The 26,045-nt window shown below is 49.3% G+C and overlaps 1 protein-coding gene and 1 long non-coding RNA gene across 2 annotated transcripts in view; one reads left to right on the forward strand and one right to left on the reverse strand.

Annotated features, from left to right (window-relative positions):
- The window catches only part of fbrsl1 (fibrosin-like 1), a 205,270-nt gene that overhangs the window by 78,632 nt on the left and 100,593 nt on the right, over positions 1 to 26,045 (forward strand). The window contains 1 exon segment of the mRNA XM_029829992.1: positions 2,011 to 2,046. Within this exon segment, the coding sequence (XP_029685852.1) occupies positions 2,011 to 2,046 (36 nt within the window).
- Positions 190 to 14,245, reverse strand: LOC115247635 (uncharacterized). Its single transcript, XR_003886690.1, has 4 exons — positions 13,983 to 14,245; positions 4,404 to 4,513; positions 4,182 to 4,286; positions 190 to 605 (listed from the first exon to the last, which is right to left on the reverse strand). It is a non-coding gene; the product is annotated as an uncharacterized lncRNA (long non-coding RNA).

Below are 26,045 nucleotides of genomic sequence, written 5' to 3' on the forward strand. Positions count from 1 at the left end.
CCCCCTCACTCCTCTCTGGGGCGGGTTCTTAAATCCTTTTGAAGTCCTAAGCGCTGCAGAAATCCATTGAGAGCCATGTATAATGGCTTTTAAGAGAGAGTGTTTAGCTGGATGCCGACCCTATGGCTTATGAACCGCTGGCGTTTTAATGGATCCCCCATTCCCTCCCCTCCTCTCCTTCCTTCACCGGCACTAAATCCAATGGATTGTCCCTCATTATCATTTAAATAAGCCTCTCTTTCTGCTCAGAATGCTCCAAGTTGAATGAACTCTACATAGTAAAGCTAATTCCAAATGGCCTTGCCCTCCCCTGTCAAAAAACAAAACAAAAACGCAGATATGCATTTATGCACACATGCATGAGAATATATATTTTAACGCAGTCACGACGCGTACACGCAGAGACAACAGGCCAAGAAATTCATTCAGACACGGTTTGCTTTGTGTGCTCCTGCGTCCTCTCGTCACTCCAGTCCTCCTCTCCGGTGGTGGTAATGAAGAGAGCAGGGAGGTTGAGGAGAGTGAGAATAGCCTTTTGATTCCTGCAGAGCTGGCTTTCCGGTTCGCGGCAGGACTCCACCCTAATCGCCACCGCAGGAGCTGTCCTGCGAATCAGAGAGACCCACAGGCATTGGTGAGGGCCCAGGCCCCGGACCAGGTGTGGGAGGATACATGAGAGGGACGGGGAGGGTGTGAAACAAGAGAGCCACTAGTGGTGGAGGCATGGGGGAGGTCGTTTGGATTGAAGGTGGACCTCTGGATGAAATTGGTCTAGCGGAAAAGTCCCCTCCAGAGACCAGGGAAGGGGGGGGGGGTGCCAATCTAGACAGGGGAATAAAAGAAGTGAAAATTGGAATTGGTGGGAGGGATTTGGGGATTGGTATTCGTGCCGGGTGCTGATAGAGAGAGCCAGAGAACGGAACAAAACCCAGCCTTTTCTGTTTCCATCCTGCACTTGTAAAGCATTTAGAGCATCGCATTTGAAAACACAGGAGGAGTTTAATGGACAAAAACACTTATTTATCCTCAACACAAAAGGGCCTGATGGAACGTAATGAAGAACTTTTAGCTTGCTTCCAAAATCCATCCGTCATTTCCCTTCTGTTAATTGGTGCTTAGTCTTGATTAGGGCTGCAGGGGGTGCTGGAGTCTATCTCTGGAGACAGTTTTTTAATTTAATAAATGAATAATGAATGCATCAACTCTGCAACTGCAGAAAAGAGAAATTTGATGAAATAGTCTCACGTTTCAAGAATGCTCTGGCCAATCAGCAGCAGCAGGCTCGCTGATGACATACTCCAACACCTGCAGAAGCTAGCGCTAACATAAACATTATCGGAGTTAGCACAACCATAAAGCCATGTTGTTATTGCAGAGAGACTCACTAACAACAAATAAGAACAATGTCGCGCAGCGATGGGGCTCCGGCACTTATGACTGTGTTTATGTTAATGTCGCTGCTCTGAAAACCACCAATAATGTTTCGCAGGACCTCTTTGTCACAGCTCCTCGTGCCTTTCGAGTGCAAAGTAAATATTTGTACGGTTACAAGACGGAAATGAAAAGACTTTTTCCCGTTGGCCGGCAGACTACAGAGCCGGTCCAGACGCGTGTAGCGATGTCAGATGCAACTTCATACAGCACAAAATAGGGATTCCTCCACCGAACCATGTCATATTTCCAACTGTCTGAAATGCATCATACAAAGATGTTGTTTACAATTTTGTCATTTTGTCCTTTTTCCTAAAGACGTCCTGTTTTTCACTCGCCAGACAACTATTAAGTCTCCGGGCTGATTGTGATTGATCGTTTTTAGAGTATTTGGCTCACCTGCTCCCATGTCAAAGGCCGGAATGTACGGAAGTTATAAAGGCGGGCGCGGGCACGTGGCAGAGTGGGTAAAAGGTTAACGTGAATATTGATATTAAAGCGGCGCTGCTTCATCATGTCTGTGTCAGCGAGTGAAACGCTTCTTAAAGGTCATCCCTGTTCTCCTGTCTCTCCCTACAGAGTTCCACTCACTCGCTGTCAGGCCGCGGCTACTCGGTAAGTGGCATTTTCATGCTTCATCGCTTTACGACAGAATTACAATCTCCAACGACCCACTTTATGGCCCCGGCGCTCGACATTTTAATTATGTTAAACAGAGTAATGGAGAAATCATGATATTAAGAACATTAATTCTGGCTGACTGACTGATTAAATTGCGGGAAGGTGTCCTACGCTACCTTGGCAAAAAGGACCGGGGTTTTATTTGCATCGATCAGCACCGCCGCTGCAAATTGGCTGTCAGTGTTTTATGTCTTCTTCTTCCGGCAACTGTCGATGCCGGATCCTCTCTCTCACATATATTAGGGTGTGTGCCTAAAAGCTGTTTAAAGGCCCGCTTTGTCGTTGAAAACAAACACATTTCACTGCTGCGGATATTCATGTTCACTGAAAATACGTGTTGTTTTCTTTCAGGAGAAGTTGAACTATTTATGTCTTGGAGCATGTAGACTGTTGTTGGAAGGAAACATGTCAGGGTGGAATACATAACAATGCCTTGGAAAGCACCGAAATGATCTTTTCTAACACACAACGGCTTCTAAATCATCATAGAAAAGCTATTTTTACCCCCTGAAAACATCTGTTGCCTTGCCCCAGTGCATTTTCCAACCATAAATTTCTCCCATCATCGTTCCGATGCGTCTCCTCTCTGGGTAATAGAGACGGCACTCGTCCTCTGTGTCCTTTGCTTAAAGGGAAACTCGTAAATGAACGTTCCTTAAAGAGCGATACCTCCAGCAGATGAGTGGCATATGGCAGCTCTCATTGCAGTTTGGAAGTGATCATCCTGACAAACAAAACAACTATAAATGGTTTGTCATCGTTAATCTGCCTCAAAGGACTGGAGTTAAAGCGCCGAACAAAGCGTGACTTCAAAAGACTCCGAGCTCTCCGCGATCTTTCTTTTTATTTATTTTTTTAGTTTTGTTTTAATAGAACATGTCACATTCCTATTCCCCGGTGCCACGTTCTCACAGATGGTTGAAAACAAGCGAGACCTTCCAAAAAAGCTCGTGGAGCCCTTTGGCTCGAGCTGTCAGTTTGAGTCGGAGGGAACGAGGCCGTCTTTTTATCCGAGAGGAAAAGCATTCAGAGAGAGGGCAGAAATGCAGGGCTGGGGGGGGGGGAGGGCTTTTGTGGTGGTAGTGCGGAGGCGGGGGCATTATTCAAGAAAAGGAAAGTCCAGTAACGAGGGCAGGAAGTCTTATGTTCCGACTCCCCTCTCTGGCTCTGCAGTGGTGCTATCTGCAGCTCCTGCAGCCGCCGGGCACCTCATGGGTGCTGAGCTCTGACTCTCAATCTGCTCTGCTGCAGGGCCTGCTTGATTTCTCGGGTCTCCTTATCTGGGAGCGCTTCAGGCTTTACAGTGTGATGGTTTCAAAGGGGTGGGGGCACGAGGTGCGGGGGTCGGGGTGGGCCCCAGGGAACAGCCGAGCGCAGGCTGATTGGGTATGAGAGGAGGAGTATCTAGAGGAGAAGGCCAAGGGCTGGGTAAAGCATTATGGCTGCAGGGTGAGGAAGAGAGAGAGAGGCTACGCGTGTGGGTGGAGGACGTTTTTTGAGGTTGAAGGGGGGGTCAATGAGGCAAAAACACAAGCGTAGGCAAGCGCCAGTGGCCACCTATAGCCTGTCAGGGATATCTACTGATTGGCCCCAGGCAGTGATCAAAATCTACCGCTTTGCTTCTGCATTCAAAGAGTCAGGCAGGCGTTTGGTGGCTGGTTATCTGTCATCATCTCTCCCCACGGTTTGTTTTGTACATCTGTGGAGACTCACGCCTTCGCTTTCCTTCTCTGTCCAGATGCCTCTGTTCCTGCATTGGCTGCCAGGTGTAAAAATGCCTTCATTTGAGCAGTGTTGGAACGTAAAGGAGGTTTTTAGGCTCCGCTGCCAGAATCTGAAGCCACCAGAGCATTCTGACGGTTTGTTAAACCCATGAACCCTCCAGATATACAGATTTATGCAGGGGGAAATTGCTCTAATGTAAATAGCAATAGAGGTGGTGGAATCCAGTTTCAGTTATCACAGATTGGATTGGTCAACAAACCTTCACCCTTTCAGATTAACCGCTTGAGTGCGATTCCATATGATGACATGGCTACCCCCCATCCTGCTACCTGTCCCCCACCTACCCTTCATTCCCCATTCAGAGGAGATGGCTTATCTCTGAACCGCTGAGTCCAGCAGCGATATACAGCAGCAGGACGGCGACTCGCTATCTCGCTCTCTGTGGAAGACTGGAAATGGAATTGTTTATCAGGCAGAGTCTAGCCCTGTCTGCTTTGTGCAGGCTTCATTATAGCCTCTGCTATGTTTGGGAGACAATATCTGTCTCTTGTTTCCTGCGCTGCTACCTGCTTGTTGTTCCGCTGGAGATGGGCCTGGGCTCTGGCGATTTATCATCCTCTCAGAGGGGCTCCTTGATAAAGAACCCAACATCCCCCTCTGTGCCTCAGAGATATGGCTGCAAGAGATGAGGAAAATGTCAGAGGATCTCACCGCAACGATCTGCCCCGTCCCATCGCCACCCCCGGGCTAGAAATACTGTATAGAGGAGGAGACGTTTTAGCTAAGCCACAAAGACACACCTCCGTTTCTTTTCAGATGAGGTGATTGAGCTTCAGTCGCCCCCACCCATCCACCCCCCACCCATCCTTTTCTAACCACCTCAAGGCCGAGGTACCACTCATGTTTTCAGAGACGATAAAAGCACAGCTTTGTCTGTGGCAGCATAATCTGACTAGTCTGTTTTAGGAGGTATTATCTGTGAAATGTCAGGGTGAAATACTGCTTGGCCCGTGTGTTTGGGTTGAGCAGGAACGCTCCGAGCTTCCAGACACACCCATTCTTCATTTGCCTGCCCGGGTTGTCATAATCATATTTAACGCTAAATGAGTCGACAGTCTCAGAGTCATTTGTGCGTTCTTAAACAGCCCTGTTTTAATTGATTTGGCATTCACAACCCCCCTGTTGTGGCGAACACACTCCCATTTAAGTGACAAGGCTTTTTACGAGATCTTTATCGAATACAAGGATTATGCCACCTAATTATAATAGAAGCCATTAAAAGCTTCCCGCTTTATTACACGAGACGAAACAGATCCGCTGGATTAAACATTATACGCGAGAAGGAAATGGGGGGAAATTCTATTTTTTCATTTGCAGGATATTTTTCATGGAGGTTTCGGAAATACAGAGCTTGGATTTGCAGCCAAGGCTTCTTCCCGGCTCCCTCCTCTCTTGTTTGCTGTTTAGATTTCAGCAGGGGTGTGCAGATGTCTCCATACCACTGACTGGGGTAAATTAGTGAAGCAAACCCGGGGCTCAGCAGGAGTGGGCTGGGGCCCTGACATTGTCCTGGCCTTGGGGTGGGGCACCGCCTCGCAGGGGCCTCTCTGTGAGAGCTGTTCGCCTTGAAAAACCTATTTGTTTATCCCCATGTGCGGTCCAGCTTCAGTTCCCGGCCCTGCTGTTCTCCACGCACCAGGGACTGAGCTGTTGCCGCTGGCAACTGATAAAAATTGCTGTTAACCACAGCAGAGCCCACAACACATCAATCAAGAGTCCTGCAGATAAAGGCTACAGGCTTCTACGGCCCCCGACTGAATGGCACGGCTGAAAATCCTTTTCCAGTGGCTGAGCACACAAAGCTCTGATGGCTGAGGTCTGCAATCATTCAGAGTCGAGGAGGGGAAACTTCATTTTGGGTGTCGCTTCAGGTTTAGCTGGAGCCGAGGTGCATTAGATCGCAGAGGGGGCTCCAGGAGAGGTCATTTGAATGAAGAGGCGACGCCGCCAACTGGTGTCGAGCAGGCCTTCTGAAGCAGCAATCCCAGCACAGCTAACTCGCTCTAAATGAACTCCTAATTGTTTTCGCCTCTTGGCTTCATCCTTTGGAGTTGTTAAGAGCTGGGATGCACGGCTTCACAGGCGCCATTTGTTGGGACTGAATGGGGGTCGGGAACGGCCTGAATGATCATAATAACGCGAAGAAAGAAAAAGAGGTATTACTACAAACGGTTTCACTCTCACCTTCCTCAGTTTAGCTCCCTGATGCTAATGTAATGTGGCAACTTTGATACGTGCTAATGGGAAAGAACAATACTGATCTTTCCTATATTAAATCCTGTTAATGTATTCCCATATGAAGCTCTACGTGGGGGTGAGTCCAAATGAAGCGCCACATCTCCTGGGTGAAAGCATTAGTTTTATCCCCTAAGCCCGGCCTTGATAATCATCGCTCTTACTTTGTCCTGGATGCACTGTCCCTTAACTCGCATTTGCCCCACTTTAAACAAATAGGCCTATAATGTAACAATAAAAAAAAAATATGCTCTGAGGATTTGTTTACTGCAGCCTTTTCCCATTAAGTTTCACGGACACTGTAGACAAATAAAGTGGTAATTCCACTTTATCATATGTTACATACACCACAATCAAGCGGCAATTACATGCTCCTTCCACTTTGTAAGAGCTCCCAGTGCCGACACGGATGTTTTAATGAGGGCTGTAATGAACGCTCAGGGTGTTTGGCAAGTCTCTGCGATGTTGCTTGGTCTTTTATGGCTTCCCATTATAACGTACAATTTGCATCAGCAAATTACAATGCTCCATATCATTATCCTGCGCCGAGGCCCGATCATAAATTAGACCTCCAATTACAAACATCTATCTGGGAACGGGGGTGAATATGATTCCAGCCCACCCGAAGCAGGCAGCTGGGAGACGCAGCCTCCCAGAGCTTACGGGTTGTTTCTCCCGGCATTTTCCATACTGGTGCCATTTTCTATGGCGGGGACAAATGTCTGCCGGTCCTCTGTCAGCACCCCCGAATGGGAGGGAAAGGGGGGGAGGGGGCTGCATAGTGAACTTAAATCAGTCTCCTCCTGCTAGACGCAGCCCGCAATGATTTGGGTGACTGACTGTTTCGCCTCTCTTCCAACACTCATGCAGGCTGCTGCCTCGTCTATTGTGTCTGAGCTCAGCCGCAGCTCTAGAACGTCTCTGTTTCCCTCATTCCGCCTCTCTCGCTCGCTCCCGCTCAACTTGATTATACACTAGAGGGAACATAATAAATCACAGAGATTGATCACGCTGCAGCTTATTAATTCAGTGCCACAAGTGTAATATTAGTCTGTGTCATTTAAGAAACAGGCATTACAGCACTTCCAGTGTCCCCCAAGGATTTGAGAGGAGGCCATTTATGTTTGAGTGGAACGGAAGGGGGGAATCGGGATGTTTTGAAAGCATCTACGGTTGTTCTTCACGCTTTCAGAGCAGACATTAAAGTCCCCGCCTCCGTCTTCGCCGCTAACGGCCGTCGCAGCCGATACCGGCAGCGGCGGCCCCGTGACGGCTGTCAGACGCGACCTGCGACCAAATCTTTGCGCGGAAAGGTAGAACAAAAGGCCCGCCGACGGATCGCTTCAGGCGAAGAGCAAAAAACCACTTCCACTGATGACACAAAGAGCCTGCGGGTCTGCTGCAAACCTGTAAGAGCTCCCCACTGCCGCACAAACAAAGCCTGAAATTAAGAGGAGCCAGAGGCAGGCCCGGTTCTGCGGCAAAGCCGGCGTGTTTTTCTCGGCCTCTGTGGATTTCCACTATAGGATCGTAATAGGGCAGAGAAATGAAACGGCAGTTTGCCATTTTCGGTGACAGATTTTGAGTTCCTATTCTGCTCTCTCTCTCTCTCTCTCTGTCTCTCTCTCTCTATTCACACCTCCCACCACACTCTGTGCTAATTTTAAAAAAAAAAGGTACTAAAACCGCCTCGTCTAGCCTTCAGAGGCTTTCAGATCATGTTTAATTCATATTTTATTTTGCATTTTAACCTCGCATATCTGTAGGATCAAGCACATCAATCCGAGCTTTTTTTGGCTGCACAGCCGGAACCTACAGGACGAGACCTCGAGTTTGAGAGGTCATGAAATGAGGAGACTTCCTTCCATGTTCTTAAACACCCCCCCCCCGGCCATTATTCCACTTCTCTTTAAAGCCTTATTTATTTATTTATGAATCTATTACAGCTAAATCCCCCCCACCCACCTCCCCGACGTGCCTGAGTACCTTTCCCAACACCTGTACTAAAAAGTTCTCCTAAGTAGGTCATGTTCTGCGACTTGTCTTCTAATCACTCAATGAAAAGAACACGACTCGCCTCCATAGGAGTCCTGGAGCCGCGCTCCTGGGATTTCAACGGCAACATGCACTCATTTGATTTCCTGGCATGTTTTTTCTCTCCCTCCTTTCTGGCGCACAGCTTTTTATTTCCTTACCTGCCTGCTGACAGCACGAACGCAACACCTACCCTGTCTTCAACTTCAGTGCACACATATGCACCCCCCCTCTTTTTTTTTTGTCTGACTGTCTCAGTGGAGAAGGTGTCTGACAGTAACAGCAGGTAAGGTATAAGATTACAGGAGAAGCAGGGGCAATTATACCTCCAGCTGATGCTGGCGCGTTTATGAGGAGAGTAACTGTTAATGACAGCGTTGCGGTTTCTCCAGAGGCCAAAACACAGCTCAGGGAAACCGGCTGTTTTTGTCAGCCTGCCTTCCTGCCATGTTGGCGGTCCTACTTTGTTATTTTCTCCCGTGCCTCATCAGCATCGAGGGCCTTTTGATTGACTTTTGGGAGAACGGCACCACAAGCGGGTCCATGTCTTCGCAATTAGCGACATTAGCGGCATTAGCATCAGTTGCTCCATATTCAACCAAATTTGGACGGGAATAAACTATATTTCTTGCAGTTTTTAGTGCTCGCTCCTAAAATTCATTGTTGTTATGCGACACATGCAAAAAGCCAATAAGGCAAACGTGTGTGAGGTCTTTGAGATGCCGCAGAATCCTAGAGGGATTGTTAATGTGATATTTACTTTGTCGTTGTTTGGAAAACACACGCGCACGCTTTCATATCTCCAACTCTTTGGACGCGGTTGTGCGGCCTCTTCCCCCCTACGTGCCTCCATACACGCTGTGCAGATTGCAGTGATTGGAGATGTGTTTGTGTTTAGATTAAGGAGCTGAATCATAATTGCACAGGCTTTTCCTTGCGGTGGCCTTTTCCCATAGCAGATCCCAGTTCACAGCGTGCAACATTACAGCAAAAAAAACCCAACAAACCCATTACAACAATACTCTTCCACCATAAACTCTCACACACACTCAAATGCTTTGCATCTATGTCGAGCGTGTGCAGCCTCTGCTCGCAGTTGTTTGCCATTTTTGACCATATGTAAATCTGAATGCACTTCTGTTTGTGCCAGATGGTGCGAAGACACTGTTTGTCTTCTGTCTCCCCCGAGGACGCACCTGTTGGGGTTGAATCTAGCTCTTTCACTTTCTAAATGCTCTGACATATGGCTGCTGACGCAGGACCTGTGTTCGCTTCCTGAAGCTATAATTTCCGCTCTTGTCGTTAATAATGACGCAAACGCTAACAGTGAGGATCCTGCTTGAATTGAGACGCGAGCGGTTTGTGCATCCGTTGAGCTCTGACCCTCACGCCGGGTGCTCAAAGTATCAGGCGAGCCGTCCGTTGCATTCTGCGAATGCTATTTTGGAGCGAAGAGCGCGCTATCTTCTGAGAAATGTGAATGTAAATGAAGGCCAGATTCACCCACCAGACGATCCACACTTCAGACTCCATCCACCACGCCCTCGACGTGGGGTTGGCCTTGGCCCCGATCGCGCCGGGGCACATGGGAGATTAACTGGGCTGGCTTACTCGCTCAGCAGGTTTCCCGACTCTCTTCCACTCATCCCGGCCCAATCTGCCAGCTAGCCTCCTGCTCCACCGAGCCATGGCAGCAGGGCACCGCCAGCCCAGCCCGCCTTCATTACGCCTGCCAGATGGGCTGAGAATTAGATTCAAACTCCCACCATGGAGGTGGCAGGGGAAGTGAGGAGAGGGAGGGAGGGATGGAAGAGGAGGAGAGGGGATGAGGAAGGAAATGTGTAAGAGGAAGAAAGTAATGGTTTTTGTTTTCATTTATGTTGCAAGTTATTACATTTTAATGTAACACCCCTGGGACGCCGCCGCATTAAATGCCTGTTCTTGAATAATCGACGCTAACTGCGAGCAAATGCTAGGGAGAAATGAAATTAGCGAGCGCAGCAATTTGGCACAGTGATTATCGGCTCCTCGGAGGCACTTCCTGATGATTTAAGAATGCTAACATTTAAGCAAGTCAGATCTCATTACTCTTCAAGGTTAAATCGAGCCGTGTCTGAGGGGAGGCAGATGCTTGATTGGAAACTGCGCTTCCTTGTCTTTTTGTGTCGCTCTCCATTTTGCGCCGTCTAGAGCGCCATTTCCCGCATGCATGCCCGCTCCGGAGACTCGCGGCCCGGTGTCAAATCCCTGTGACACGTTTGGCTAATTGCTAATTAGATACCGCGCATAGCTTTGTGCTATGGCTTCACTGGATCAGTTTAAATCCTTGCCAGCCAGACCAAAAAGGAGCGTTGATTGCTTTTCCAACTCACTGTTTCTTTACTTGCGCTGAATTTTTCCCTCTTTCTTTGTTGTCCCATGAAAGAAAAGAATGATTTTCAAAGCAATTTTGGCCCTGGCATCTCCTGGCTCGCTGTTTACCTCCGCCAGCCATACACATCTGCTCCGCACACCAACTTGATCCAATTAGGTGACACCAGACAATGTCTTCCTCCTCCGCAAGCCCGGCTCGGTGCCAGGGGTCCTGCACAATAAAGAACTCTTTTCCATTCCTTCCATTTCGCAGCGTCGGTGCGTTTTAACAGTGTTTACCCTCCGTCCACGTGTCAGCCCGCTTTCAAAAGGGGGCTCAGCTGGAGAAGCGTCGGCCGCGGCGGATAATGATGCGAGCGGGAGCGGCGTCCTGGATGCACACGCGCTTTCCTGTAAATCCCCCCCGTCCACTGCGACGCGCCCCGCAAAGTTGAGGGACAGGCGGGTTCGGACTTTTATCTCCACTTTGGAAACGTGGCAGAAAGCAAAATGTTTCTCGCCGCACTGACGAGATCCGTTTAAAGCGAGGCAGGAGCCGCAGCGCCGCTTTGGGGAATCCGTCTATTAGTTTTTCCAAGCTGTTGTTTTCTCATGCAGGGGGGGGGAAATCATTGCAAGTCAAATGTAATCATCCCGCCGTAGGGTTCGCTCTGTCTCGAATAATAATAATAATATTAGGTTGGGTCGATGGCATTGCCAACATCAAGCTTGTAATTTAAATTTCTGAGACACGAGTACGGAGGCTGACGTTAATCACAACCAATCACGGATGTTATCCTTGTTGTTTTTTTTCCCCCCTTGTTTATAACAGCTTTATCTTTTGGCGCATCTTGAAATTTGGCAGCCTGAATTCATTATCCGCAGCGTTTCATGTTAGACAACAAACATGCTGCCTGTAATGTGGGATCCGGCCCCTCCCACCAACGCGCTCCGTCCTATCCGACGTCCTCGGCATCGCGTTCCATCTTTGATGTGGCCAAAAGGGATTTCTGGATGCGAACAGGTTTACCTCGGGAAGGAGGAAGAAGTCTATAATTGTAACCAGACGTTTCCACATGAAACATTCATGCTTAAGTGATTAGCAAAGATTAAGGTGGGTTTGTTTTGCCTCTTAGGAGGCCCCCGTGACAATTTGGAAATGGATTGAGAGCAGCTTTGGGGAGCGCGGCCTCCCTAATCCAACGCCACTGGTTTTCACCCACCTTTGCTGAATTATACATCACATTAAAGTTCTCACATCAGCTCCGCAGCCAAAGGGCCTAAAGGTGTTAAACTACCTAAACCTTAAATCCTTTGAAGCATTCCCGAGTATTTCCAGGATTTTAAGTGAAACAGGCTCGGCGAGGAGGCCGGTTTGTCAGAACCGCTTCCATTGTGCCAGCATTAGCAGGCGGAGGCGGGGGGGGATCCTGCTGCGATGAATTCCGACTGACGGCGCCCGTTGTAATCAGAGTCGTAACGTGTGCGTTCGCCATTCCCGAGACGACGGAGTGGATGTGCGGCGGTCCGGCCAGTCATGTGAATCCATCTCCCTCTCCGAGGCGCGCTATCATGTAACCTATTTCAATATCGTCTTGCTATCGCGTGGATGAGGCGGCGCCCCCCCTCATGCGCCGGTTGATGTGATCCCCAGATATATTCATTCACATCTAATGATAAAAGATGGCTTTGGACGGGTCTACTTATTTGACAATCATTGGAGTGCCGCGGTGATGGATGGCGTGAAGGACCTCCAGTCCTGTCTCCTCCCACCGCATAACCACGGCTGCCTCTCTTGGCCCCGCCCCCCCTCGCCACCGGCCCCGGGTTCATTTTCCCCGGCCCAGCTCAAGGTCTCCCCGCGCTTTAAAAGAGAAATATCAAATTGAATTAAAATTGCTCGTTCACCCAAAACACAGTCCCGCGCGCCTTTAAAATCACACAGCTGTTCCCACAATTCATTGCTGCAAAGTCAATTCCTGTCTCTCACTTTCTGTGTCTCTCCGGGCGCGTGGTAATGTGAATTATTCATGCCAGCGGGGCCTCGGCGTGCTTCATCATGTTAAAGTGCCCATGACATTACTGATGGAGCCACTAACGCCCCCACACTGCTAGCTATGCTAATGCGTGGGGAAGGAGGAACGAGGAGAGCTGCCACCACCTCCAGGGATCAGGAGGACAAGTGCAGATCATCTATTAGAAATTAACACTTGGAAATTAGATATGACCTCTTGCTTTAAATCACCGCCGTGAGAAAACACAAAACACACTTGATGTTGCCCGATTTTTGAGTTTGTTCTCGAACCCCTCGACTGTTTTACTGGCAAAATATTTACAAGAGCGGTAGGGGCGTCATTAATAAATGATGATGAAAAAAAGGGTTTTTTTTTTCATGATTTAGCCTGTAGCTTCTCCTTCTGCTAAATGCTAACAGGCTCAGTATGGATCCTCAGTGGGGGGGGGGGGGGGCATTTTGTTCTTTTTCCGCCAAAAAAAACTTTTTCCAGCTCCAAATGTGTCACGCCGAGCAGCGAAGTTGGACTGAGGCATAGATCGGGCGGGTCACGCGGGTGCGCATCGGCCCAATATCGGCGCGGCGTCGCGATGGCGTGCAGCTCGACGCAGCTCGACTGCCACATTTCCCACAATTTGCTTTTCTTCATCGGCGGTGATGTGCTGAATGGCCTCGCTCTCAGCTGTAACGCGGACACTTATGTTGCTGATCGTCGTGATTAGTGCCCTTTTTAGATCCGGAGCTTCTTCGCCTGTGTGAGTGATTGAATACGAAAACTGGTGCTGGACCATAATGTGACAATAAAGCAACATTTCAAATAACTTCTTCCAAAGCTGCTCTTCTCACTCGACTTGAGAGGAGCCTCAGTGCCGTTCTGCTCAGTGGAAGCGATCGGCTCAGGGGGACCCGGGGGGATTACTCGGTGCTGGTGCGAATCCCTGCTGGGAGCTCATGTTGTATTTATTGTGAATGCTGAAACCCGATAGGCCGGCTCCCTTTTAAGTGAACAGAATGAGCTTTGATGATGATGATGATGGTGAAGCCAGAGCATCACCTGCTGCTTGGGGGGGGGGCAAGATTTATTTTGTGGTGCATCGATTCCTGGCTATGAAGCGTCTGATCAGTCAGAATTTTAAACTGTTGAATCGGTTTGTTTTTGCTTTGCCCCCCCCCCCACCCCCCCGCCGCCACTCCGACAGTGGGCTCACGTACAGAAAACAGGAAGAGCGAAGAAAAGCAGCGGCTGAACATGAAATAGTCGCTTTGTGTGAAAGCGGCCTCTGATATGCTCTTTGTGAAGCTTTTCGCACCTTTTCAGAAACCCGCTCGCATGTCTGTAAAGGCGCTGGGCGAGACGAGCGCAACCGATACCGCGGTTCCCACACGCTCTGCCTTCTGAAATTTCACAACCGATAGCAGTTACTGAGAGTTGGCCTCGATTAGATCTCACCTGGTTAGAAGATGACTGGAAGGGAGGCGGGGGGGAAACTGTTGAGCAAAAACAAGAGCAGATAGCGGGCCCGGTCGCATCTCTGAGGTTGCGCCGAGGTTTCGTTCGGCACGTCGCCGGCCTTCCCCAGGTGCACCGCGTCCTCCACAGATGAGTGGGCGGACTCGGAAACGACGCCCTGCTCACCGCACCCACGCTGTTCTAGCTTCCGTTTCCAAGTTTCAGACAGAGATTCTTCAAGTTTGATTAAGACTCTTTCCCCTGTTGACGGCAAACCAGGTCAACGCACGTGACTCCAGGCTTTATGTATGTCAAATCTCAGCCACGTGAGGGTGGGGGAAGGGGGGGGGATGAGCCTCGCCCCACGTAGGCAGGAGATCTGGCTCCTGACTAGCAAAGTTGCGTGGCTCCGGGGAGCTGAGCGATGTTATCACAATCAACAAACCATTCATGGTGCAGAGATGAGGAAGAAGGAAGGAAGGTGTTTGTTTTTTTTCCCTGGGCCGCCTCTGATTATTTTCTTTATCTCTGACATGCTCTGATTTAACGTGCTCCGTGTCACAACCGTCACTCACGCTAAGTCGCTACCGCGCGACGAATGCTATCAGCCGGCAAAGGTAGCGCGTGGAAATCTCTGACAGCTCAGAGGCTTTGCTGGGTTCAGGCCCATCAAAACGGGTCCATCCCTCAGAGATGCTAGCAGAGGGGTTAGCATTAGCGCTCAACCCCAATCTATTAGCCTGACTGGGAGCCTGCTCATCTCCTGCTGGAGACAAATATTGGTTTTGTTGATCGTTTCAGGAAAAAAAAAAACACCTCATTAAATAAACTTGTCAGCAGAATGTGACTTTCCCATGGGAGAGTAATCTCAAGGATATAGAAATAGTTGCAGCATCACCCCACAGGGGTTCCGCCACCTCCCCCTCACAATCCCCCCCCCCCCCCCCCCCCCGCATCCCTCATGCCTGGGAGCCACTGAGACTCTGGTGTAGCTGGAGTAAGACGGCAAAGTTTTCATTTACTATTTATGCAGCTTACTCTGTGAGAGCAGGCCTTCGGGGTAATGTTGGGTCTTTTCATAAGTTACAAAGATGTAATTAGACAAATTAACTCGGCAGACACTCGAGGTTGTGTTTTAATGCCGTGTGTGTTGCTTAGGTTGCTAATTAGCAGGCAGCCGCTGCTCCAGAATCGCACATCGCTCCCGAGGCCTTGCATCCATAACCTGACAAGCAGCAGCAGAGCGGTAATGAAGGCTTATGTATCCCACAGGCTCGGTTTGTCTCACTTCCCAGCCCGGTTTGATGCTGGAATTCACGCCGAGCCACTGTGCTGATCTCTCTTTCACGACCGCGTATCATTTCCTTCCAGGTTGGGCACGCCGGCCTGAAAAGGACGGCGATGTATTCAAATCAAACCGATGTGTTTTTGCCTCAGAGGCGCAGACTTTCATTTGAGCCAATCACCTTTATGGCTCAATTCATCATGGTCTGGGTCGACGTGTCCAGGTCTCTTGTTGTGAGGAGCACCCGGGGAGCCGATGAGCCATTTCCGCTCACCCGGCTCCTCTCCCACTTTTAATGACTTGCCGATGGTGATTTTCAGCCGAGCGTCTGTTTTTTATTGGCTCGGAATAAATTTCCTTTCCCTCTGACACCAGACATTCTCTTTAAATTGGATCGAGAGGGCTGAATGCCAAATCGGAAATGACCTAGCAACATGCAGATTAACTTATGAGAGAATTTATTTGTCCATTTACTGTATGTGGCCGCATTAAATTTGTGACAGTGTTTATCACCAATATGAGCCGCCTGCGAGCTTTTCATTGCTGTTGCCGTGGTAATGCCTTTATATACGGCGCGGGATTTTTCTTCCCCCTCTCTCTGTTTATTTAAATCTCTCCACTTTTGCACGGCGACTCGCGAAATGCGCGATTATCTGAAAGGATTTCGCCGAAACCTGGACGTCGACTGCGTCGTTATCCGTGATCCAGTCGTCTTTAACGTCGACGTTAGATCCGCTGGGATCTACTGAAGATAAAGAGAGCGGCGCTAGTCTTACGGTCCTAAACCGGGTTCAAGACTGCCCAATATTCACCTCCACACATCCGTGGAGCGTCGTGGTGCTGGTAGATAAGGCCAGATCCCGCAGCACGAGGGGGGGGGGGCAAGACTGGGGGGGGGGGGGGGGCGGCAAGACTGGGGGACAGACTGCCACCTTAAGGCCAAATATGCTGTCAGAGTGATGAAGGCTAGCTCTCTGCTACAGGACTGCATGATGAGCCGCCTCTGTCTGTCTGTCTGTCTGTCTGTCTGTCTGCCTGCCTGTCTGTCTGTCTGTCTGTCTGCCTGCCTGCCTGTCTGTCTGCCTGCCTGTCTGTCTGCCTGTCTGTCTGTCTGCCTGCCTGTCTGTCTGTCTGCCTGCCTGTCTGTCTGCCTGTCTGTCTGCAGCTTATGTGGACAGTGAAGAAAAAAGGTGCAGTGGGGAAGAAGATTCAGCAACATTTCACCACAAAGACTTAAACACCGTTAAGAGCTTCTCTGAGACGTGCTGGATCATTTGATTCCACCCCAGAGCCAGAGAGAAACGAGCCACGGGATGGTGTCCCTCCCGCCGCCTGTCGGAATTAAAGCCTCGGAAAGCAGCACGCGCCGGGCGACTCTGAGACCGGGAACTTCTCATTAACCCGCAGACGCAGGCTGCCATTTTAATCAACTAACCCGCGTTAAAGCGCTCGGCTTCCCGGGGCTCTTCTCGGTGGTTTGGTGTTAATCAGCAGGTGATGAATGGCTGAGATGTTGTTGCAGGTATTTGCAAACAACATAACACGTTCTCAGGTACTGACGCACGCACGCAGGCAGGCAATCGTGTTTACAAGCTAACCGCACAACGTCCACACCCACCCACGCACACACACACGTACGGCACATTGTATGGTTCATCTGATTTCTTCACACATGCACACAGGCACCTATATATTTGAAAAAAAACACTTCCTTGCTTACATGTGCTGCATTGCATTCTGATTAGGCACGGAAAGGAAGTGGTAATGAACTGTGAACACGCTGTTTCTTTCCATTTGTGGACCCCACATCGGCTCGCTCCCCCGCCCCTCCACACACAACCTGCATTATTCTGTCCGTACGTGTTGCTCCCAATTAACTCTTATCCCCTTTACTGTGATATTCAATGTTAAAATCCCCTTTTGACCCACTTGTATGCTACTACATACATGAGCCCTGATGTTATGACAACCGCTGCTTTTTCCCCCTCTAAGCTCTTTGCTGCTGGTGGCGTTAGCGTAAGACCTCTTGCCGAGCATTAATCCTCAACATTTTGCGGCGCTGCGGCTGCATAAACTTACCCAGATTTATGAATGAAATCTGTGCAACTTTTGGAGCCCGTTCTCACTCCCAGTGTGTCAATCTTAACCCGACCTGATGCTTCAGACGGCGGCGTGCACCTGTAGCATCGAGCGTTTCTTAGCAACCCTGCCGAAATCTATAGAAAAATAGCATTTTGGCGTTTGTACACCGTGCCCAGGGTCATTTTAGCATTTCTGATACGAACTTTATCAGATGGAGTTTGAAGCTTTTTAGGGGAAGATGCATTCGATGGACGTGATCCGAATTGAACTGATTTGTTTTTGCCTCATTTATTTTTCCTCTCCTAAATACGGCAGTAATTATTTTTCACTTTCACGGCTGCGTTTGCACCCAGACGTCTCATCGTTTCCCAACTTTCTTTTCATTTGTTTTTACAACAACAACTCTGCAAAACAAAAAGTGTGAAATCACATTTCCCTTCTATCTCGCCTGCACAATCTGCAATAACAGCCCCGCCCTCGCCTGCCTCGTGGATGTGAGTGTGTGTGTGTGCGTGCGTGCGTATGTGTGTATCAATCTTTTGTCATTTTTTTAATACTGCAAGCTTATCGGAGAAATGACAAGCTCAAATGAGCTGGCATGGCAATTACTGTAGTTTGAATAAATGCGGGTCTGTGCTTGCTTGTTTGCCTGTACGTGTGTGTGTGTGTGGTGGGGGGGGGGGGGGGGGGGGGGGGGGGGGTGGGGGGTGGAGGTGGGGTTGCTGGTGGTGGGGTTGGTAAGAACATTTACAGTTCGCTGATGAGCAACCCTGCTGTTCTCTTCTCCACTGCTGCATCCTAGTCCATTAAAACACACATTCACACACACACACACACACATTCACGCACACACCTCAGGAAACCTGTAATTAGCCAGTTAAGTGTCCCACAACCATCACAAAAGATCCTGCAGATATTCCTTGCAGTTCAGGAACAAACTTTCTCATCATATCGACCATATTTGGATCACCGCCTCTCACCCAATAATCACTTTGTTAGCTGGTGTAACACCAGGAAGTGTCTCCACACACACGCTGCGACGATGCTCCTGTCCTCTAAACCAAACGCAGGAGAGCGAGAAGAGCCTGCAGAGACGAAGAGGTGTCAAACATGGAAATGTCAAACAGTTACAGCTCGTCGCCACAAAGATTTCCACACCGTCGGTGTATATCTGCAAGTGTGTGTGTGTGTGTGTGTGTCTGTGTGTGTGTGTGTGTGTGTCTGTCTGTCTGTCTGCCTGTCTGCTGTAGGCAGCTGTCACCTCTAAACAGCAGCATTCCTAAGTGGCGGGGGCCAGGCGTTGACAGCTCTGCTACTGCCACCGGGCAGGTTAGAGGGGCCTCTCTCCATCGAACAACCCCATCACCTCCACCACCACCTCCCCTCCTCCTCCTCCTCCTCCTCCTCCTCCTCTTCCTCTGTTCATCACTCTCTCCCTCTCTCCTTTTGCTCAAGCGTGTTTTATGTGTCACTACTCTATAGAAAAAGATCAAGATGGATGGATGGATGGATGGAGGGATGGATGGATGGATGGATGGATGGATAGATGGATGGATGGATGGATGGAGGATGGATGGGTGGATGGATGGATGGATGGATGGATGGATGGATGGATGGATGATGATGGATGGGTGAATGGATGGTTGGATGGATGATGGATGGATGGATGATGGATGGATGGATGGGTGGGTGGATGCAGGGATGGATGGATGGATGGATGGATGGATGGAAAGATGGAGGATGGATGGGTGGATGGATGGATGGATGGATGGATGGATGGATGGATGGATGGATGGATGGATGGATGGATGGATGGAAAGATGGAGGATGGGTGGATGGTGGGATGGATGATGGATGGATGATGGATGGATGGGTGGATGGATGGGTGGGTGGATGGAGGGATGGATGATGGATGGATGGGTGGGTGAATGGATGGATAGATGAATGGATGATGATGGATGGGTGAATGGATGGTTGGATAGATGGATGATGGATGGATGGATGATGGATGGATGGATGGCTGGGTGGATGGAGGGATGGATGATGGATGGATGGATGGATGGATGGGTGGGTGAATGGATGGATAGATGGATGGATGGATGATGGATGGATGGATGATGGATGGATGGATGGATGGATGGGTGAATGGATGGATAGATGGACGGATGGATGATGGATGGATGGATGGATGGATGGATGGATGGATGGACGGATGGATGGATGGATGGATGGATGATGAAGGATGGGTGAATGGATGGATAGATGGATGGATGGATGATTGATGGGTGAATGGATGGATGATGGATGGATAGATGGATGGATGATGATGGATGGGTGAATGGATGATTGGATGGATGGTTGGATGGATGGTTGGATAGATGGATGATGGACGGACGGATGATGGGTGAATGGATGGATGGATGATGGATGGACGGACGGACGGATGGACAGACCCGTGTGCATCTCCAGGCCAAACACAGCCATGGACACGTGAACCCTCTCCAGCCCATCTCTCCTCCCCGTTGCTCCAGCAGCATGTGGAGAACTTGGAGCTGTTGCCCACTGACCTGTTGAGGCAGCTCAGCTGAGATATGTGTCAGGGCTGCAGCAGCCATCCCTCACCCCTGGATGGGACCAATTTACCGGCCTGTTGCGGCTCATGGAGCCTTTGTCGAAGCGCTCAGAGGGATGAAGCGGGCGGCGGCAGCCTATAGGAGCCTCTCCAGCTTCTATCTTTCTAAACATACCTCACACAGGAAGAGATGAAGAGGGATTTTTGCTGCAGCTCTCAGGAAATGGCGCTGCATTGTGTTCAGACGCCAGCGCCGAGCGAATTTCAGTGTTACCGCTGACCTTAAGGTAATCTGCACAGAGATGGCGTGTATTGGAAAACTAATGGACGCGGCGTGGAGTGGTAAATCAAGGTCACGTAATTGAATCCGCCTAACGACCTTTGTCACGTGTCACTGCCTCTCCTGTGGTTATTTTTCTCCCATGTCAGTCTAATAAAGCAGAAACGCGTTAGGAGCTTGCCTGTTTATGGCTTTTTAGCCTTGCGTGCATGGATGGCTGGATGCGCTCTGCTCGCTGACACATTCATCTATCCAACAATCACAAGCACTTTAACGCACACGACAACCACAAGCTATAGCGTGCACTTATTAATGAATGAACAGCCATTTTACCGTAACCTTCGACCTTCCTGCCCAAACATAATATGGTAAATATCTTTTGTTGGGCGTCGTGGTTGAGTTGATTCTGCTCACCCTTGTGGGAGGGATGGGGTTAATTGATAAAACCATAGCTTACGGTCCATTATTGATGGCAGCAGTAACCCAAACCAGTCGCTTTAGAGGCAATCTAAATGCATTGAGTCTTCAATCGGCAGTGGGACAATGAGAGAAACTGTGTGTGTAATTTATCTGGCTTAAGTGTCTGTCGGGGAAACGGATCCGGGATCGGCCTTTATGACAGGCGTATATCAGATCCTGTGTCGGGAGCCCTCACCCGTGGCCCAGGTCAAGTAAATCATCTTTTTAATTAAAAGTCAAACCGGTTAAAGCGCAGTTGACGCACTGCAGCCACAATGAAGTCGCCTCCTAAGTTCCTGGTTAAAAGAAAGCTGTGTCATATCCTGTCTGCGTCGGACCGGTTCAGAGTTACTGGCGCTACTGGCCTCCCTCTGACTCCATCAGAGTGGTCACGCAGCGCCAGGCCCCCGCTGCACAAAGCCAGACCCCGGTTCACAGCGCCCCGACACATGGAAACTATTATTTGATTCTTAACTGGAGAGGAAATCATTTCATATCACAAAAAGCAAATTACCAGCCGTCCAAATATTTAGAGAATGAGATGAATTCAGACCTCCTCCTCTACCTTGGCTTCCTGCACGGAAACTCTAATTCAGGATTTAAACAAAGTTGGGAAAGGAAAATAAACGAACGGGGGGGTGGGGGGGAGGGGCTGACCTCAGCAGCACCACAGACGAGACGGCAGTGGCGGTTGTGAAAGTGGGTTCTTTGAATCCAGAGTGAAAGTTTGCTCTGTGCAGAGGATGCTGTGTGTCAAACAAATGAAGTGTGTGTGTGTGTGTGTGTGTGTGTGTGTGTGTGTGTGTGCGTGTGGGTGTGTGTGTGTGTGTGTGTGCGTGCTAGAGGAGGAAGCGTCTCCTTTATGCAAGTATCTCCGTTTGCAGAGTAACTGCCAGCGCAGAGCTCCCCACGTGGCCTTTAGAGCACGAGGAAGCCGTCTGACCTTCACATTTATGTTCTACAGCGACAACGTCCACTTCAAATAGCCTCATCTCCTTAATTTTCATAAAATATTAACAGTAATTTATTCTAGAGGAAACGTGAAGCGCTGATGGGAGAGCGAGGGTGGTGGTCTCACCCCTCACTCCCCCTCCTTCCCTCTAATTCTCCCCCTCATCTCTCACCTCTTGACCTAACCCATTTTTGATCATCTCTGAGAAAAATGGGGTCCGACTGTAGGGACCACGGGAACAGAAAATGTCCTTGAGCTATTTGTCTCGTCCCTTTCGACTCTCAGCGAGCACTGCCAGCCGACGCGTTCCTTCCACACCTCCCTCCCTCCCTCCCTCCCTCCTCTCTCCTCCCACTGCAGTGCTTCGAGACAGCTGCGTGTCTGTTTGTGCTTCATTCATAATTGTGCCAAGATAATTAAGAGCTTTCTGTAAAATGATAGCTTTGTCAGGCTTCTCAGATGTTACCTAACAAGGCAGCCTACAAAGGTGTTGGTGTCGCGCATTCATCATTGTCATCTGGGGCTAATTACCGGCCTATAAATCACTAGTCTGACCTGAATGATCCGCAGCCTGGAGGAAGTGCCTGCGCTCTGTTAAGGTGGAGCAGAAAAACCTCGTCTTGTGTTTGCCGCCGCCACTGGCGTTGGGAAAGATCGTCGTTTTAATCAACGGTGGGGTTTCGTTGAATTATTAGCAACGTGCTCACTGCCCAATATAGTTTATGCATTACTGTCCTTACTCCTGTTTTACCAGAAGATGAAGTCATTGGAGTCATAGAGAAGCTAAGTGAGATAACATTGTGTGAAGCAAGCAGGCTTTAAAGTGTCCTAGCCCTGACTTTTACAGCGATAGGAAGGTTAAGTTCACACCGTGTTAGATTTATGCTGCCTTTCAAGCATCCTTCATTCCCACTTACTTACCAGATCAAGCAATCCCTGGCCAGTCTATAAAATCCCACAGCTTACTTTTCTTTAATTAAATGCCACTCGTAATGCTCCCGGAGCACACCGTATATCTGCGGCCGTAGCTTATGCTTTAAAAAGCGCCACCTTTAATGTGGCGCGGTGTCTGCAGCTCGGCTGCACCGAGGGGACCGAGGAACAGGGCATCCATCTTAACAAGGTCACACCATTTGATTTTTAATATAACGGTCATCGCTCGGGCCCCGTGTCCTCCGTTGAAATATTAGCGCCCATTAATGATGCGGAAGCCTCGCCAGCCCACCCCTCCCCACGGGAACACCACCGTCAGTGGTTCGGTACATGAGGGTGTGCGGATTTGGAGCTCAGGCCTTCTCCCACTGGCTGCCAGGGGCTGGCCCACAGCCTGCTTTACAGGCCAGCTTTATGGCTTTTATTATGCACATTTAACAGCGTCTGTAATTCTCTCGGATGGCTCGGCGAAGCGAAACGATGAGCTGCTGGGACATAACGTGGGTTGGATGAGGCTCTGACCTTTTTGTTTTGGACATGAAAGATGAAGCTCCTCACTCAGAGATGTTCTCTCCGCGAGCTGGCCGGGTCACCGCGCTGCTCCCCTTCGTTTCGGCACGTCCGCGTCGTAGCGGAGCTCCTATTCGGGACGCGGGGCGACATCACGGCGCGCTCAACACGTACTCCCTCCCAACACCGACTAGTCTCATAAATTTGTCAGAATTAAAAGAGATTTTCAGGCTTCTCCAAGGACAAAAATAGTCGACTAAAAGCTGCTTTCACTTCTGATTGATGTTTCTCGGCTACGTGCAAATTAGAGGCACAATTGCGCAGAGGGGCGAACAATAATGCGCGTCAGACATTTGCTGTCAGCGTTAATTCCGAGTTTCAAATCGGGAGCAGCGCTGAATCGCGATCATCGGCGCTAATCGGCCCGCTGGATGGCGTGTTTATCTAACTCCATCTCTGTGGGTTTTACTGCTCGGCTTATTCTTCCATGTAAAGCGCGGCTCGTGCGAGAGGTGCTCTCATAACAAATTACCGCAGCACCTCCTCTCAACATGGCAATCGAGCTGCGCGACGGTCCTCAAGTTGGCGTGTTTACACAACCCGTGATCCTTCCCGCCGCCTCCTTGACTCAGAAAGATTTCCAGGTCAATCCAACTAAACCGCACAGATGTATCTATCTGAGCCCAGCTGTCGGGAGAAATAACCATCACAGCAAATTTAGGCTGTAGATCTGTGGACAGTGACCTCAGAGCCAGTGTGTGACCTCTACGATGAGCCAAAGAGGAATCGGAACGCTGCCGGTCTAATTCTTAAAGTGAATATTGAAATGTACCCAAAAACTGATATCACAACCAGACTAACTAAATTCCTTCATGAAAGAAGTGGGTAAAGGTAAGAATCTGGTTTTTCATATTTTTAAAGCACACGATTCAAAAGCATTGGGCTGCTTTTTTTTTTTTTCCCTCAGCGATTTGAGGCAAATCAAAGAAATGCTGAAAGTTTTCTTCTCTTTGTGACGGAGGGAGGTCATGCTTGATAAAGGCAGGACCAAGGATGGCCCGGCGGCTCCTTTTAAGAGCCCCACTTAAGGTCTGTTTTTGTGCGTCCAGATGTTTTGTGTCTTTAGTTTGTGAACAGTCCAACAAAAAGCAGCAGGCATAATGATGGAGAGGCCGAACGGCAGGGCCTCACAAAAGCTAGCGGTGTGCTTAATGTGATTTAGCACTGAGGCTGCAGCGAAGGACTTTATCTCCTTTGAGGAAGAGGTTACCAAATTGAAATGCAAATCTTAACATTTTGGAATTCATTAGGGCTGACACAGCCCTCTGGAACAACAAGAAAATAAATGTGCGGCCCTGAAAAGGGGGTTGGGGGAGGTCTCCTTTCAAATTCCTCCTGTGAAAGCGAATGAAAAGGAATGAGTCCAACCTTCTGACTCTGTTATTTTATTTCACTATCATCCTCATCTGTTCCAAAAGCTGACATGAAGCTAGCGGTTTTTCCAGCAGCCTCGCGGTTGTAAAGATCCCATATGGAGCAGGTGTGGCGTCCCCCGATAAACTCCTGCAGCTGCTCCTGCTAAGCAGCTAACTAACGCGCCGACTAAGCCCCTCCAGGTACGAGGAAAACACACCGCAATCATGACAGAATAATCTGCCGTAATAATATAACATAAACGTTGTTGTCCTCGCTGTTTTTGCCTGAAAGCTAAGCAAAGTTCCTTTATTACATTACAGAGGAATGTAGCGCGAAGGTAATTTAAGAGTTGAGATGCTTTCAAGGCAGATTTTGATGTTGAAAAAGAAATCTTTTCACGCTCTCTCGCTCTGTGACAGTTCCGATCCCTCAGTTATTCTGACACAAACACACCAGCACGCGGCGCGCGCGCGTGCGTGCCCGCGCCTCCATTCCCCGCTGATGGATGGCAAGTTGTGATCTATATCTCGTGCACACTCTTCCCCCAGAGGATTGATTATAATCAGAGAGACAGGCCTTGTACACAGCTGCTTTTGTCTGAACAAACAAAGGCTGCCGGTAATTGGATTCACATTGAGAGGCAGATATTTAAAACAGTCTTCTAAGTAAGACAAGCTGCTCGTGTTTGAGGAGCACTTTGTGACCCAGTCAGCTCCACCGTTCCGGTCCTGTTCCAGGAGCGCCTGGTCATGACGGGCGACTCCGTTTCAACCTCGGGGGACGTTATTACGAGGAACCTGTCAGTCACAGCGGGTTCAAAGGTCACCCACCTCCCTTTTCTCTGCGGGCTCCTCCTTGTGGGGCACTTAAGCAGTCCATTAACTCCCACGATTTGACTGCTACAGCGAGCGACTTTTGTTAAAGGTTTGCTTCCCACGTCAGATTATTGGCTAAATGCAAAGATTTGAGAAAAATGCCTTTGCGTTAGGAGGACGTGATGTATGGAGTCTAATCCAAGCGGGTCAAATACCGCCAGTTACAGATAATTAAACCAGTGAAGGGCTGATTAGAGGCAGCAAGACAAGAAATCAATAAAACATGGCCAGACAAAGTGTGTTTGATTATTTACATACTTGGGACTGGGAGTCGGGGAGAGGGAGAGATGACTGCCATTTTATGTCTGGGTTTGAGGGAAACAAGATAGAGATCAGCCTCAAATGGCTGCAGTCAGAGGTCTCAGGGCTCAGGGGACATCAGCGCCTCGCCATCCATCCTTCACCCAGATGTAGACACTCCATTATTCAGGCTCTGTGAGCCTGGATTAAATGCCATCCCACCCCTGATTGTCTTTCCACCTCCACTCTGTCCTGTTGACATTGGCCTCCGCGGCCTAAGAGGCGGCTCCAGTCGATCAGTCATGTTGAGTCACAGTCCAGCCTTAGCAGATCCTGGAGGATTAACTGGCCTGAGCTAAAAGTGAGCTACAGGATAGATGGGTGTTCAGGACCCTGAGAGATGTCCAGCTCCTCTAAGTGTATTTGCACAGTTGCCCTGGCTTAATGGCCAAAGTTGAG

Source organism: Takifugu rubripes, chromosome 21, assembly GCF_901000725.2.
Source record: "Takifugu rubripes chromosome 21, fTakRub1.2, whole genome shotgun sequence".
In the NCBI taxonomy this organism is placed as follows: domain Eukaryota; kingdom Metazoa; phylum Chordata; class Actinopteri; order Tetraodontiformes; family Tetraodontidae; genus Takifugu; species Takifugu rubripes.